The sequence below is a fragment of the Austrofundulus limnaeus genome, unplaced genomic scaffold (genome assembly GCF_001266775.1).
Source record: "Austrofundulus limnaeus strain Quisiro unplaced genomic scaffold, Austrofundulus_limnaeus-1.0 Scaffold91, whole genome shotgun sequence".
Classification (NCBI taxonomy): domain Eukaryota; kingdom Metazoa; phylum Chordata; class Actinopteri; order Cyprinodontiformes; family Rivulidae; genus Austrofundulus; species Austrofundulus limnaeus.
Window position 1 is genome coordinate 123,090 of NW_013952493.1, and position 16,821 is coordinate 139,910.

The following is a 16,821-nucleotide window of genomic DNA, read 5'->3' on the forward strand; positions in this document are numbered from 1 at the left end:
TAGATAGATAGATAGATAGATAGATAGATAGATAGATAGATAGATAGATAACATAAAATACTTTTTTATTTTTAAAATTATACAAACAGCATCACAGATTTATTTCTAACACTTTTCAGGGTCTGGTAGTTTTTAAATCCATGATGGTTCATGATGCTCCAACATGCTTTTCCAGTAAATAAATCATTAAACAGTATTAAGCGGATAGTTCAGATCTTTTTGAGATTCTGTGAAAAGATTATAAACAGACAATATCTAACCTGCTGTAGATAGCGTTTTGAATGACTTCATTTTGGCATTTATGTCAACCTCTTCGGATCATTACGGATCATTACATTATAATGAGCCACAAAAATCTGTAATTTTTGCAAAAAAAAATCTGTATTATTCACACGAGGAAAAATCTGTTTAAATTACAAACAATCTGCACAACGTGACATGTATGGTTCGGAAATATTTATTTAAATATGGATTCAATATAAACAAGCTAGTCAGAGTGGGTCAGGGACAACGGTGGACAACATGAAATATGAAAAGTGTCACGGCTCTTCATGCAAATACTTTATAACTCTTTAGTTYCCAGTTAATTTAGCATTACATTGTTATTCCAGCAGGAATATTGTGATATTCCTGCCAGAAGTCTGTGCTGTCTTCAGAAGTTTTCCTCCACTTCCCTCTGGTTTGTCTCAGCCGTGGTTTCCCTCCCACTCCTCCTTCAGTGACAGTTCAAAGTCCAGCACCAACAGCCATCAGCCTCAAATGCACCTTACAATTTAAACCAGCCCACCAATCAGCGGCCTCTCTGGCAGCAACAGTCGGCTGGTGACATTTGCACAACAAAAGAGAAGACAAGCTGATTCATCAACTCCCCCACCTCCCACTTTTCCTCCCCTCCTCGCCCTCACTCTCCCCCCTTGTCCTCGGTGACTCCTCCTCTCTCCCGCCTTTGTGTTCGGGGACCCAAAAATCCCCTGCTACGCCCGTGACCCTCCTCCCCTCTGCACTAATCTCCTTGTGCCCAATGGATCGACTGTCTGCTTCAGCTCTCACTACACCGAGACGCCCTGCACCCCACAGGGCACATCTCTGACCCTCCTTCTTCTTCTTCTCAGCCCTGATAACAACCAGCAGAAAGAGGCAGAAAAACAACCTCATGTTTGGCATGGAGCCTTTTCACTTCAMCAAGAAAATAAAACTGTAAAACGAYGGACTTYGAAGCAGGTGTCTAGAATAAAAGAGCAGCTAAAAATATTTCTTCTTTTGTTGGTGTAAATGCTGATTYGGCATTCAGAGCTAACACAAAAATGGCAGCATCTCAGTCATTTTTTTGGATACAATAAGCTCAAAGTTGAGGTGGTAGTAGCTGAGAATAAATCAACATGTGCTGACCGCAAATCAAAAATTTCGAGATGGCCACCATAGTTACACCAAAAAATGGCTACGAATCAGTTGTTTTAGACATTTTAAACTCAAATTTGGTGCGGCTGTTGCTAATTACAAACACATGATGCCAGATCAAAATTCAAGATGGCCACCAAAGCTACAAAACTGGAAATATGCCCAAATTTGGTGTAGCTGAGCACAATCCCATGTGAGACCATTTTCTAATACCTTGGCAATAACAGCTGACGTCAGCACATTTTGTCTGTTAGTAAAATATTTTATCACTTACTGGACAGATTTGAATGTAATTTTTAAAACGTAACCTTTGAATGTACATAAACAACTTTCAGAGTCAATTTGAAGCAAGAGCTCCATCACAACCATGTGAAACACAGAAAGGTTCGTGAGTCAGTGGATTTGGAGATAAAACAGATTTCTACAGAAGCAGAAAGTCTTCGGTGCTCTGTCTTTCTCTTGTCTTTTAAAGGCTCCTCGTGCATCTGTATTTAATTTTAGTCTTTTTATGTTGTCCTTTGGTGTGTTATGCATACTATTATGATTTTTTATGTCTTCTAGGCTWCARTTTCTTCTGACACTTGTTCCTTTTMTTCAAAAATGTTAAACATTGAATATTCAGTTAATGTTCAACTTCTGCATGTTTTCAGCTGCTCAAACTCAACTAGCGATGACGAGTATTTCTGCAACCTTATTAAGCAGTAAACATTTACATAGCTTTTACACACAGGGAATGCAAATGTATCTAGTTTTTATTGAAAGCTATTGTGAAAATATAGTGTTGTCTTTACTGAGGTTGGTTCCACTTTCTGTTTTATTGCTTAAATACTCTAAAGCCCGGGTCACATAATACCTCAAAGGACCTGCTCTTAAGAGTACTTAAAGACCCCCCCCACCACCACCACCCAGCGCATTTAAGACTCTCATGGGGTGAGAGGAACCAATAAGTATTTAGCCTTTAGATCCCTTTGTGTTTCACATTTGGTGTTTCCAGAGCAACAGCGGACACCTCCCATTCTCTCCATTTTGATCAGATCCCTCGTTAGTCTTGTAGTTAGTAGGATGTCCGGTTGTCTTCAAAGTCCTATGTCAGGAGGCTTTATATAGGCTCCAAATCAGACTTTTTAACACTTGTAATCATTTTAGGTTTTCCATAAGGCTTGTAAATAGAAAACAAATAAACTTTTGAAAACAGGTGTAATGGAAATTTAATGGAAAAATTAACTCACTTCCTGCAGGATGGGGACATTAAACTGTGTTCATAGCCCAAGCAGAACAGTTAACACAGTGCAAAGTGATGTTTTTTTTTATTTTTATACTTTTGTAACTTCTAAGCTTACTTCAGTTCTGTCAGAGTCATTGTAACATGAACAGACTCAAATCAACGTCCTTACATGAGGACTGTCTGAGCTCCCAACAGTAAACAGTCCGACTTGGATTAATGAGTCACTCAGTCCGTCTGAAGATCCTCCTCATCAGTCTGATAAAAGAGTTGTCTCTAAGAGCCTTGGACGTCCTCTCCCACAGACTCTCCTTCTTCCACAGACCTCGACCTTTCTTCTCTGCTTTCACCTCTGCCCTGTGGAGTCGTCTGTGAAGGCGCCAGTAGAGACGGGAGGCAGGCGAGACTCCTGCGACGGGCRCAGTGCGTGCCAGGCCCAGTCTGAGGAGCTCTTCATTGGTGGATAAGGACCATACTGACCTCTGCTGGAGACATGAGAGCAGAYTGGGAGATGAAAAACTATTTTTTGTTACATTTGAGCAGAGAGGGACCATTACTCGTGGTAGTTAGAGGTCCTCACCTTACTCTGGGACACCAAACAGTTCAGTGCGTCGTCCTCTCGGCTGATAAGTTTCAGCCACACGGTCTGGGCCGGTGTCAGGTTCTTCTGCAGCCATAACTTCCCCTCTGATGTCAGCTCGACTCCTGCGAGACGCACCAGCAACAAAGATGTGCACCCATCTGAAAAAGAACACATAAAAAGTGCATTTATTTTTACAGTAAGTCGTCACTTTGAGCTGATCTGTGACATTTTTCCTCCAACTGCAGAACAAAACTTATTTATGGTGTTTATAAATTAAAGCTTAAAGTTGTCATTTTTATGACTAAATCGTTAAGATAAATAAAATATATATCAAATTATCAAAATTAAGTGGAAAGAACTTACATTACCTTTTGAAACCTGGCTATTAAAATTTGAATTAAATTATTTAATAATTTGATTATCTCTTGATAATCTAACTTGCCTTTTCACATTAGATCTGCTCACAGCTTGGAAAACTTCAAAGTGCTTCTTAAGACTCACTTTTATTAAATGTAATTTAATTAAAGTAAGGCCTGGCATTGTAATTTATCTGTTCTTACTATTGTTGGTTGTAATTTATTATGTATTTTTAGCAATTATTGTGTTTTTTTTATATTTGTGGATTGCTGTACAGCACGTTAGTGCAGCTTTTAGCTGTTTTTAAAAGTGCTTTATTGATAAAATTGGCATTGACATTGATAGTCTTAAAAAGTATGCCTCAACTGTGAAGCTATTACCCTCAGGATTTAGTTCAACATGTTTCTAATCAATTCATAAAATTGAAATAAACAGAACAAAGTTACACAAATTGTGAAATTAGGAAACTATACAGTAAGATGGGACCATAAAAAAACAGTACAACAGGGCACGATAACAGGTTCTTCTCCAGAGCTGTAGCACTCCTCAACCACAGCAGACACCTCACATTCTAGTTAAAATTTAATCCAAACCTGAAATGAACTTCAGAAATTTCACAAATAATATGTTTATTTGCACTGCTGTATAGATGTCCATATTATGTTAATACCCACATAATCTGTAAACTCCTGCAAATTATAGTCTTGGTATAGATATTTGAGTTTGTGTAAATATATTAAATTTCTCTTGGTGTACACTTGTTAACTTTCTTTGTGCTTGTTTCATGTCTTACACGAGTTCTCAGTCAAATTCCAGAAAATCCACTGCTGTGATAATGTTACAAAAATGTCAAACATTCTGTGAAGGATGCCGTCATGTTGTTACCTATAGAGCTCCTAAACACACACACATATTACCTTTGTGCTTTGACAGTAATGGAGAGAAAACAGGCAGATAAATTGGAACATGCTCCACTTGAATTGCCTCCTCTGTGATGGAATGAACTTTCCCACGAAGGCTGACGTTCCTCTCAATGAAACGAGACGGAATCTCATGCACAGAGTGGAATTTTGTGATCTGGAGGAACAAAAATATTTATCTCGATCAAATATGTGAAAATGAATTGTTTACTTTTACTTTATAATGTACTGTAAGATTTGGATCATCGTTTTTCAAAGTTAGTGGTTGCTTTCAATTTTTCTAATAGCTTGTCGCCAATGGTTTAGATCAGGGGTGTCAAACTCATTTTCACAGAGGGCCACATGAGTGTTATGGTGGCCCTTAAGGGCCAGTTGTAATGAACTTTGACATTTCATGTTTAACTTTGACTCAACAGAGTCTTAACAAGTCCTCTTTTAAACACTGATGAGAACTAAGTGTGCCACTGACTAAATCTGAAATAAATAATACAGAAATATTATTAAAAGTAAAACTAATAAAGTTTTAATTACTGATGAGTTTCTAGTGAATAGCTGCCATCTTAAATTCTGAACTCTCCCACTTTCTGACAGGGAATTCCCATGGATGATCAACATGCATTATAGCAGATTTASTTAAWGGTTGATGCTGAATTTAAAGAAGCTTATTTCAGACATTAATACTGYTCTATYCAACTAAATTGCTCATTTACTTAAAGCCAACAGCTCAGGGGCTGGACAAATGTTATCTTTTACCTTTTAGATTTATTTTGTTGAATTAATCATAAATTTAAAGTTTACAATTGAAATAAGACACAAGTTTCATACTGAGTAAAAATGAAGTGTGTATATATGTTTTTTAATGTATTTTTTTTTTTGGTGTGGGGGTGGGGGGGTACATCTCCTGGCGGGCCAGACGGGAGTCACCTGCGGGCCTTAAGTGTGGTCTAGATCAGTAGTTCCCAAACTTTTCATCTTATGACCCAAAAAATATCCATGGCAAAAACTTGTGACCCCAAATATTACTGGTCTGAGTAGACGAACTTTGTTAATAACCCTAAAAACACAGGCTTTTTGACAACCTAAACAGTTTGTACACAAATACAAATACTTATTTATAATTTTTTGTGTGTTTTTGTAATAGTTATAGGGAAAATATTACATTACCAATTATTTTATTACCCTTTAAATTGATTTCTGGAGATTATCCAAGGTGCTTCATGACCCATAATTGGGTCCCAAGCCCAACTTTGGGAACCAAAGTTCAATGGTTCCCAAACTTTTCAGCTTTTTGAACCACAAAATAACAGTAGCAGAGACCTGTTCCCCCAACTATTTTTGGACGATAAACATTTGTATCAGGTTAACTAAACATGGGCATAGTAACAATATTTTTATACTACATGAATCCATTGTAAATACACTAACCTCACTCCTTTGTAACAACTAAGGCAAAAATGTAATTAATTCTGAAAACCTTTTCAGGACCCCACCTTGATGTTTCGGGATCCCACTTTGGGTCCCGACCCCAACTTTGGGAAACACTGGTCTAGATGGAACAACAGTGCTTTTACTCATGTCTGTGTGTATATGTGTGTTCGATTATTTGTCTGTACCATTTGCTAAATATATTGTTGCTAACTGAATTATCTACAATTGAGTAACTTTTAGTCAGTCCAATTCAAGATGGCCACCACAGCCAACTGACCTTAAAAAAAATCATATTGATGCATCATCCAGTCTTACCGACAATAAGGTAAAATTTGGTGTGGAAGTAGCATTTAATTGTTTAAATCAAAGTTTTCCAACCGGTGCGTTTTTAGAAATAATCTTTTGTTTTGTAACACTTATAACTTCCTTTAAAACTAACCATTTATTCTTTGTAAAAGTGCTGGGAAATCCCTTAAGTCATCATTATGAAACGTCATGTTCCTCTTTTTTAAATATAACGACATCATTTTGGACTAATATAAATGAAGTTTTCATACAGGCACACTCCAGGTGATTAATCTATATTTCAACAAAGTACAAATCATTTTTGAAGCATTTGAGATAAAGTATTCAAAAACATTAGTAACTTAAAAACAATTTCATTATGACCCATTTTGGTTCAGAAATAATGTGGTTGAAGCTGACAGTCACCCACAACACATAGCTAAGTGTTACCATCCTTATGTGAAAGTGAGGGTTATTTGTGATCATTCTTACCAATCTGATGCTCCTTGCGATCACAATCACACCAGCAACAGCCAGTCCAGTGCTAATGTTCTGTATGAAAGAGGAGAAAGGTAGATGACAGGATGAGAGTGAAATCTTACACCCAGCTGTTCTTCCTATAATGACAGTAACACAAGAGCCCTACWGGCTGCTAACTGGTTATGAGATATCTGTGCAGGATTGTGAACCATTARACACCATGTGCTGCAGACGAACAGCCAAGAGGCTTTCCTTTCACCCTTCATTTCATTTTCCTCCACTTCCACCATGTGTAAGAATGAGGTGCGGGTTTATACAGCTACAGTATTGCTTTCAAACAAAGAAGACTCCTACCCGCACGAGGGACAAATTATCGTCAGCGAACTTAGATAAAACAGTCACAACGTTACGAGACGCTTGCTTTTCCTGCTTTATATKCTGTTTATCCCTAACTACTGCCTCCTGCTCGGTTTCTATTTCTCTAGAAGACTCCGGCATGTTGTTGACATTTTCTGGAACGCGTCTGAAGCTCCGCCCATGCAAGGGTGGGGCTTCGGAAATGGGATAAAGCGCTTGCGATTATTGGCCCCGCCCCTGGACGCTGAAGCGAAAGCATCAAGTTGACAAAAAAAAAAAAAAAAAAGAGCTAAAGAACATAATGTGCAATCGACTCCGCTTAATTTAAATTAGAATTAGCGAAAGCTGAGGGTACACATGTGCAATGAAACCGAGCGTGCCGTTCAGAGTGTCTGCACATTGTCCACGATCTCTTCACTTTTGCACAATTACGCAACAAAATAGTAATGTTTACGTTTATTGAAACCCACAGTTCGCKCAAACAGCTGCATTTCCGCCAACTCGGATTATTTTTGCACACTGACAGCGGCAGAGGTCGCGCAGTGAGACATGTTAATGTAAGGAGTGACCACCGTGTGACAGATGCACTAAAGCTCTCATCTTGTAAACTGTGAAGTCATGGAGCTTCTTGAAGCCGGATAACGCCTCCATCAACACAAATTGGCCAATGGGAGCTGAGAGGCAGAGTTGTCCTCCTGGCCGCCATTAAAGAATTCAATCCATGTAGTGAAATAATGGAAATCTGCAGAAGCCATGGATCCAGACAGAGTAGCCGATAAGTAGCCTCGGAGATTTGACGTTTTATTCCGTTTTAAGAACACTTGTATTATGACGAAGCACTGCGGGGGTTTTATTGGGAAAGGAGGGCGGTGTAGCTGATTGTTTTATTTAGCTGGCAGGCTAGCTGAGCTCAGGGGGAGGGGAGAGTTCCTCTGCTTTGAAATTGTTTCAGATCAGCTAGCTGACATTAGCATTAGCACACCAGGGACTAAGCTTTTGTGATGAAGTTTTTTTAGTTTCCGAGCTCGTTTTTCTCACCTCCGGCGTTGGATTGAACTCCGTACTCTTTTCGGGTTATGGTATTTTTGACAGTTTGATCTTTAGGTGATGTGGCCGCAGCCTTGCGGCTAACCAGATCAGACAATACATTTTCAAATAGGATTGATGAATCGAATAGCTGGAAGCCTACAGTTGACGCTCTCTGCCTGCCTGTCTAACGTTAGCTTAGCCACCAGGCTATCGGTGGCTAGCGCCGGCTAGAAGTTGGCTGACTTAATTACAAGTGAACGTCGCTTCGCTGGCAAGTTACACCTATCAGTTATAGCCTCAAAGGCGATTGAGACGATGGACTTTAACGTTACCAACGAGCTGTGAAAGGATGAGTTCGTGCTTTGTACCAAACGGGGCCAGTTTGGAGGATTGCCACTCCAACATCTTCTGCCTGGTAAGACTAGCTAGCATTAGCCGTGGTACTGAGAGGCCAGAAAGCCATTTTGGCTCATAAGGCAACAAGCTTTGTAACGTCAGTTGCAGACTGGCGTGTAGGCATCGGGCCTGCAACTCTTAAATTGTCATTTAGCCAACTTTCGTAACAGAGAAAAACACCAATGCAGCGTGGCAACTTTAAAACAGGACATTTATTTTATGACGATGGCGTGATTTTGTTGCTACACTCTGCAAATTGTTATAGTTCAGTGTTAGCTGCGTGTTTATAATAGGCTAATTGTTTAAAACACACCCTGTTCTTTTCTAAAATAAGGTGGTTCTGTTCGGATTTGATAAAGAAAATGTGAAGCTCAGGTTTTTATGCAATATTAAAGCGTGGAATTAGTTCTTAGTGGTTTATAGCATTTGTGTTACCTGACTTGTACAGAATATTAAGTCTAAATTTCTAGAAGTAAATAGCTCAAACAAGCATTTATTTTCACAGTAATTTTACTTAAACTGTGGAAATAACCACCTTTTTAGTCTGTTTATTAAAAACATTACAAAATGGTAAATCAAAAATACAATAAATACTGTGGTATTAGTATGTATTCTTAGACCACAGTTAGTTTGATTGTAGTTTACAACTGCAGAACCTGGAAGTACAATTTTCACATTATTTGGCAAAATAAAGACACAAATAGTCAAATTGAAGGATACATTTTAACAACTGGATCGTATACCATGTTACAAATATTTACAATAAATGCTTAAAAGTAAAATAAATGTGTTGCATCCCAGCTGCAAAAGGGGAGATATTTAACTGTAGGAAAGTCTGTTTTTGTGCTGGAACTCAGTTTTAAATTGCCATCCAAACAACTCTCATAAMACAGAAAACACATGATGCATAACAACTTAAAAATGTTAGTGGGTATGGCAAAATCCAGTGTTTACACTGCTGCTGTTGAAGGAATATTCAGTGTTAGCTAACAGGCACACTTTGTTTTTCTTCTCAAATTTAGTTGACTCTGTTATCTACAAACGTAAAAATAGGAAGTATAACCAGCTGCTGTCTTGAATTCCTTCAATTAAACAACTTTTAAACTCAGATCTTTTTTTAAGTGAAAATACTCCTTTTAAAGGTATGTTTTAAGGTGAGTTTGTGGTGACAGATGTATGCCAGGGTTCCTGTGGAGACTTGATGCTTGAACAGTTTCAAGAATTGAGGAAAAACTAATTTAAAAAAAAATCTACAAATCTTAAACAACATGATCCATCACCTGAGTGATGGATCATTAATGACAAGTTTAGCAGTTCAGACGTGCTGCCTCTTCTTTCACATGTTGACATGTTCTTGGACGAAGCTCAGGTTACTTCCAGTTCTAGCGCCTTGCATGGCCACGTTGTGCAGCGCTTAGTGAAACTTGTTAAGCTTTTAAAAAGAAAAAAGTGTGTTAATTAAATACAATCAGGGAATTTCTATAACATGTTGCATATACAACTCCACAGTCAGGAGTTGGCGTAGCCCCAAAGCATACACAGCTTTCTCTATAGTGTTCGGATCAGATTAGACTCATGTTCTACTKACAGAACTTGAACTTGATTATGACCGTGAAATCATTTGGAAAATAGGTGGCCCTTTATTTTTATTTTATTTTTTTACAGAGTTATTATCTATAACCTGTTTATTTCTGTGTGAATCTGGAAAGATGAGTCACAAATATTATAAAAGTGCAAATAAAAAAGAAAGCTGTGTGGGAACCCTGGTATAAAGAGTAACACAACCTGCCTCCTCTTCATCTGTTATTTTTATTAATTACAGTGATTTTCTGTAAGACACGAAGAGCATTATTATTGATGAATACATGAGTCGGCATCTGCTGATTGCCTTGTGCGTTCAATTTCCTAATTGTTGTTGTTCTTCTTCTAGGCTGATCTGACTGGAATAAAATGGCGGCGTTTTGTGTGGCAAGGACCCACCTCTTCGCCCATCCTGTTCCCGGTGACTGAGGAGGACCCCATCCTGTGTAGCTTCAGCCGGTGCCTGGCGGCAGATGTGCTGAGCGTGTGGAGAAGGCACCAGACCCGGGGTCGCAGGGAGCTGTGGCTTTTCTGGTGGGGGGATGACCCCAGCTTCGCGGAGCTTATCCACAATGAGCTCTCGAGTGAGTGAATGCATCATTTGCATGTTTTGTGCAGGATTTGTGAACTTCACAATATCCCCTTTTTAAATAGGCAAATAGTGATTTAAATGTTTTTTTTTTTTTTGCTACATAAAATTCAGACAGAACTTAAGATAAATCTAGTTTTCTTCAAASTACACTGCTCAAAAAAATAAAGGGAACACTTAAACAACGCACGCTAAGTCCAAGTAAATCAAACTTTTGTGAAGCACATTCAACTCTGTACAGAACAAAGTACTCAATGCGAATATTTCATTGATTAAGATCGGGAGTTAGCGTGCGTTGTTTAAGTGTTCCCTTTATTTTTTTGAGCAGTGTATATTAAAGTCGACTAACAACTAAAGCAAAATTAGGATTTGGCAGGTTGTAAATGTGCATTATTTATTTTAGGTAACATAAACAAGCAACTTTGAAGTGTAACACAAAAATATTAACACCTTTTTCTGCCGCTCCTGAAAATCCTCTTAAAATTGACTTAATTAAACTAAAAGGAAAATGCAACTTTAGCGAACCACTTGCTGCTTCTAGTTTAAGCTGGATGTTTTTAATTTAGATCTAAACCGACGTCACCTTCCTTTCATTTCCTGACATACAATTCCTCGTCGCAGAGGAGAAAAACATTCCTCCGCGTGCTKCTGCTGCTGCTGCAACAGGTTCATTCTTCGTCAATTAGTTCCAATAAATGTCTCTTTAAACGTCGCAGCGCCGCCGTCGCTTCCTGTTTTAACACCACGTGGCCACGCCGTTTTCATATCTCTGAGGTGACAAGATCATTTCTCCTTGGCATTGTTTCAGGGCCCTCTGGGCTGTGCCATTAATCAAACTTGTTGTCGGTTAGTAAAGCTCGTACTTGCAGGCATCTCCAGGGAAACTAAACGTTTGCGTTACCRTCATAACTGCGGAGAACAGCTTGGGTTTGAGTGACGGAAGAAGAAGAGCTGATTTTATTTATCCGTTTATTTTAAGCTGTTTTTCACACTGTTAAAAATGAAAGTTTTTAAAGCGACTGGATTTATTTCGCAGCCTTACGTCTTTTCAAGATTGTGTGCCTTTAAATCAGAAAAAAGAGTAGTTTTAATTGTTGATACCGATAAGACTCTCTGTAAAGGTGCTGTTCTGATGGAGAGCTGCAGGAAACCGAGTCCAATTTGTGGTAACGTTCCTGTTAAAACATGTTTGGTGTTTCACTGTCAGATTTATCGTTCTGAGCTGCGGCTGAGAATTGAATGCATTTCTAATAGTGCAAAGTTATGAAAGTACAGCTGGTTTATGGTCTTTAAAGCCTCGTGGAATCCACTGGCTCTCAGTCACTGAGGCTCAAACTCACATGACTATATTAGTCCAAGCTGTTGTGCATCTGAGCTATCTGACACGGTCTTCACATTTGGAATAATGTTTGTGCCTACTTTCATATAAATGGRTTTAAAATATATTTAGGGTGTCTCTCACTTACTGCAGTCTTTTAATTATCGACCATTCCGTTATGTTAGCATAAACTACATGAATGCTGATAGCRAATGTTTTCATAAATTCAAATTGGACTGGAAATTGTGTCGTTCAGTTGTTTGCAAACCAAATTAAGTTCTGAAATAATTAAAGAATAACTAGCACGCCACATTAGGCCTTTAACGTGAGGCAAAGGGCTTTACAACGAAAGTGAAGTTTGTCACAGTTTCGTGCACGTTTCTCTTTTCAGGTGAGGAGGATGGCGAGTGGGACAGCGGCCTGTCTTACGAGTGTCGGACGCTCCTCTTCAAAGCCATCCACAACCTGCTGGAGCGCTGTCTCATGAACCGCGGCTTTGTTCGCATCGGCAAATGGTTCGTTAAGCCATATCAGAAGGAGGAGAAGACCATCAATAAAAGGTACGTTCTGTTTACTAAACAGAAAACTGAAACGTCTATAAGTCAAACACGGGCTGTTTATATTATATGACGAGTTCAGTTTAGGTCAAAGGTTTTTGTGTGTCATGACATCATGATGTTCCACATTTGAAGGAAACATTTCCAGAACAGAGAGGATTTTATTTTTGACTTGGTGCATGTGCCAGTGTTGAGCTGCCGTTAATGATTCTCGGTCGTGTAAATGTTTAGAAGAATATATCTGCTACAGAAGGAAGAGTTCAAAAAGTTTACAAGTCAGAATAGTTGCAGGTAGTTGAGAGTACCAGTGAAAGGCCCTTGCACCTTTGTCAAAAAGGCACGTGTATGTGTAAGGCATGTTCTGGTAGTTTATTTTTCTATAACATGAAAAGCATATTGAATGAATGTGAAAAATTGTTTTAGAGAAGGGTCATAGTTTGTGGTTTGATGAGCCAAATTTATCTCAAWCTGCCTTTTTGTGTTTTTAACATTTAAGAGCTGCCTGGAACAGTTTCATTTATTTGTTTATTTTTGACACCACTATTTCCTGAAGTCTTATTCAAGATCACAAAATTATTGTCTTTTATTTACATGCCTGCTACCCTTTTGCATTTTGTTTTTTCATTGTAAGACATTTGACTTCACTCTTCCGCTCTCTGTGATGTGGATTTTATTCTTGAAGGTGTTTATATTCACAAAACGTATCATAACCTTTGACAGGAGCGTTCAGCCAGGCAGTTCACAACAAACTAAGCACTCATGGGCACTCGTCAAACTGTTAGAAAATCACAATAATAATTCTTCAGTACCTATGTTTTCCTCATCAGTAACTCAGTCATGGTTATTTGGTGGTTATTCATCTTTAGGATGCAGTCTTGTCACAAAGCCTGTGCTGATTTGAATCTGGTTATAAAAGCAGCGTCAGTCACACTCRCATCTTAATTTCACATCACATATTGGCTCCACAAACCCAGGGCTGCCCTTTGGGTCCAATYCTTCATATCAATATACAGGCTGATTATGAAAGCACTTGCTTGGGCTAATTTTAGATAATGATGCCTGTTATCATGATGTCAGCTTCCTTTTTAATGATGCAGTTGATGACAGAAARTGGAACTGCCACCCTGTAGTTGTAAAATTACATAATTAAGTCTGTTTAATTTGTTCAAGCTTACCAAYGCACTATTAGAACGTTTTATTTCTGAAATTAGTTACCCAATTAAATCATTTGTCAGTGATGTTGACACTGGGTTTTATGAAATCGTTGTAAAATCTTAGAATTAGTTTTGTTGCATATTTACCGCCTCGGCTTAGAAAGTCGTTTTAAAGTCCACAGTTCTTTTCCCATCTGCAAATCAAGGCTGCTTTGTGTTTTTGTTGTTTAAAGAAATAAACRCTTGAGGTTAACCAGCAGATTTCTAGTTCGATCTAAATCTGGTCTCTCCGCTGCCGTATTCTCTCATTATTTGATCTTGAGGTTGCTAACACAGATTTAATGTTAGCTCTTGAAAGAAAGGGCCGGGGGAGCCCTCGAGTTTCCCGACGAGCTAATTTGAGCCTCCGTGTCTTTTGGCCGTGTTCGTTTGTCGTTCGGCTCCATCTGGCTACTTTCTCGTTGATTTCATGGAGTTTTAGCAGCTGTTGTGCATAAGTGAGTGATTTATTGCTCACTTGTGTTCATATTGTGTTTTTTTTTTCTATTAGATCTCAGTATAAACACACCTAACGTGCGCTGACACCTACACACACACGCACAGACAGCAGCGGCACCTTTTTAACAGAAGTGTGTGTGTGGTAGGCTWGCTGTCGCCTGCCTGCCGTCTCGCTGGTAAACACAGCAGTCTTTGGAAAATGCTGAGCGGGCACTGTGGTTTTACAGCAGCCATGTCAACAAATACTATTTTAGTGCTTTTAGCTGCCTGGATCTCCACACATGGCTTTTGAAAATAAAGAGGAATATTGTAACATTTTAGGGTTAACTTCAAACTATTATATCTGACTATTTTTTCTGAATGCATCTGTGCAACAGCAAGCAGGACTGATTAATAATTCAGACTGTTGTAAGGTTATTGTGTTGAATACTTCCAGTCAAGTGATGGATTTAAACTGGCCCTGGTCACATCTGGCACTTTATATCTGTTTAGAGTGACTGGATTGCAGGCGGTCAGTTCTGACAGAGCATTTACAGCTGGCTGTTATATTTACTTCGAAACATTTTTTGTAATTTCATGTCAAATTACCTGCACTGTATGCAGATGTCCTACAGTGGGCAACATATAAGACAAAAAGTGTAATAAATTCAGACAGTCAAACTATATTAATTGAACATGGAAAGAACCATAAACACAATGTTTATTGTTTGAATACGATGTGATGTTCTGCTGTCCTATGATTGACTCAGCACAATACAGCACACAGGGACCACAGCAGAACAGATCAACTAAAACAATCAGAACAAACAAACGTATCACGCTGCATCTCGGTATCCCACTCTGATTTGTGAAACAAACTTAAAATTTTTTATTAGGAAGGATTCAAAAGTAGCTTATTTTGGTAATATAAATATTAGACTTTCTGGCTGTTTTGTTGTTAAATTTTGCAATGCCTCTTTTTTTACCCCTTCGTTCGCAGCGAGCACCTATCATGCGCGTTCACCTTCTTCGTTCACGGGGACAGCAACGTGTGCACGAGCGTGGAGATCGCCCAACACCAGCCTCTCCAGAGACTCGGCGAGGAGCACCTCAGCCTGGCGCAGCAGAGCTCCAGCCCCCTGCAGGGTAGGATCACAGGCGTTTTAGGATGTTGGCGAGGATTTTTTTATTTTATTTGTTTAAGTTTCTGCTGGTGCATGTATTTTAACATGCACTGCGACTCGTCTGCCCCGCAGTTATCCTGAGCCCCTACGGCTTGAACGGGACTCTCACCGGCCAAGCTTTTAAGATGTCAGATCACCCTACTCAGAAGCTCATAGAGGAGTGGAGGCAGTTTTATCCCATTTGCCCCAATCCTAAGGAGGTCCAGGAGGACAAGATGGACGATGCAGACTGGGAGGACGACTCCCTTGCAGCTGTGGAAGTCCTCGTTGGTAAGGCTTTATAATTGTTCGATAATGCAGCGATGGGTGACTGGAATGCAAGCGGTTATGCCTAAAGTTAATTTAAGTAATCTTAAAATCTGGKTTATGCAGTAGATGTTAGTAAACTCTGCTGATTGCTCTGTTTGTTTTTGGTTTTTATTTGACTGTAAATCCAGTTGCTTAAGAGGCTTTTCTGCGTGGCTTCAATCAAGCCTGAAAGTCTTAAAAAGAACTGAGAAATCCTAATTGATTTCCTCGCTTGCCTGTTTAAATAATGTCATTTACTGAACCAACAGTCTTTAGTTATTTGCACTTTAAAAAGGGCAGTGATGAGTGACTGTCACATAATCTCATCTTGTTTCTTTTTTTGTTTTTTTTTAATCTGCCAATGTGCTTGGTTTCAGCGGGMGTCAGGATGGTCTACCCGTCCTGCCTGGTGCTTCTCCCGCTGTCGGACCTCCCTGCTGTTGTCCCTCAGGGCTCAGCCAATACCCTGGGGAGCCAGTGCGGCGCCCAGCAGGGCCAGGCGACTCACCGAGACTCCGCCATCTCCTCTGTCACCCTGACTCCTCCCACGTCACCAGAAGAGGCTCACACTGGTAAGAATTGGAGCTGGAGATAATCTGATGCCTTCTGTGATGCTGAAGCTCTTGTTTTCTCCTCTTCAGACTATCAGCCCGCTCACAGGTGGCTAAAGCTGTCCTCTGCGTCTGATTGCTACAACTCGAACAACACTCTCCATGGGGGGAARATCCCCCGGAGGCTGGCCGGCCAGATGGTGGAATCTGTGTGGCAGGAATATAACATAAACCGTACAGGGAACAAGTATGTTTATTCATACCTCTTACTTTTTTAATCAGCATTTTTTTGGCAAAATTGTATCCTCGTGCTGACAGGAAATGTGACTTTGCTTTGACATCTAGAAGGAAGTTAACAAACTTAACAAACGGAACGTGTGATGAGGAGTCAGGCAACACCGGACTCTGGGATTTTGTGGAATCAACTTGCAGACCAACTTGCAGTTGTTCAAGGTATCCTGAAAGGAAAACACGTTCACAGTGATTTCTGTTTGAAAGAATAAATATCTCYCACCGTGTTTTAATTTCAAATTAAAAGTCATAGCTTTGTTTCTTTTAGAGTGTTGGCCTTGGGAGGGCGGGGTGTGCTTTTGTGACTTTAGATTTTACTGGTTAAYTTCTGCAAACTTAGCTTAACATGGACATAATAACAATATAGGCAAACTTA

At 39.4% G+C, this 16,821-nt stretch overlaps 2 protein-coding genes across 3 annotated transcripts in view; one reads left to right on the forward strand and one right to left on the reverse strand.

Annotated features, from left to right (window-relative positions):
- Positions 1 to 2,688: 2,688 nt before the first annotated feature.
- c18h3orf33 (c18h3orf33 homolog (H. sapiens)) lies at positions 2,689 to 7,171 on the reverse strand (the record flags this gene model as incomplete). 2 transcript variants are annotated; one of them, XM_014012394.1, is given in 5 exon segments in its annotated part: positions 2,689 to 3,102; positions 3,201 to 3,361; positions 4,478 to 4,637; positions 6,686 to 6,745; positions 7,028 to 7,171. In XM_014012394.1, coding segments are annotated over 5 exon segments (783 nt in total), but the record flags the coding sequence as incomplete, so codon positions are not given.
- Positions 7,172 to 7,598: 427 nt separating this feature from the next.
- The window catches only part of LOC106520355 (mediator of RNA polymerase II transcription subunit 13-like), a 24,440-nt gene continuing 15,217 nt past the window's right edge, over positions 7,599 to 16,821 (forward strand). The window contains exons 1-8 of the mRNA XM_014012387.1: positions 7,599 to 8,474; positions 10,386 to 10,620; positions 12,335 to 12,503; positions 15,132 to 15,277; positions 15,388 to 15,585; positions 15,981 to 16,175; positions 16,245 to 16,401; positions 16,500 to 16,607. Of these exons, the coding sequence (XP_013867841.1) occupies positions 8,409 to 8,474; positions 10,386 to 10,620; positions 12,335 to 12,503; positions 15,132 to 15,277; positions 15,388 to 15,585; positions 15,981 to 16,175; positions 16,245 to 16,401; positions 16,500 to 16,607 (1,274 nt within the window). The 5' untranslated portion in view covers positions 7,599 to 8,408. The remainder of the gene's footprint in view (positions 8,475 to 10,385; positions 10,621 to 12,334; positions 12,504 to 15,131; positions 15,278 to 15,387; positions 15,586 to 15,980; positions 16,176 to 16,244; positions 16,402 to 16,499; positions 16,608 to 16,821) is intronic.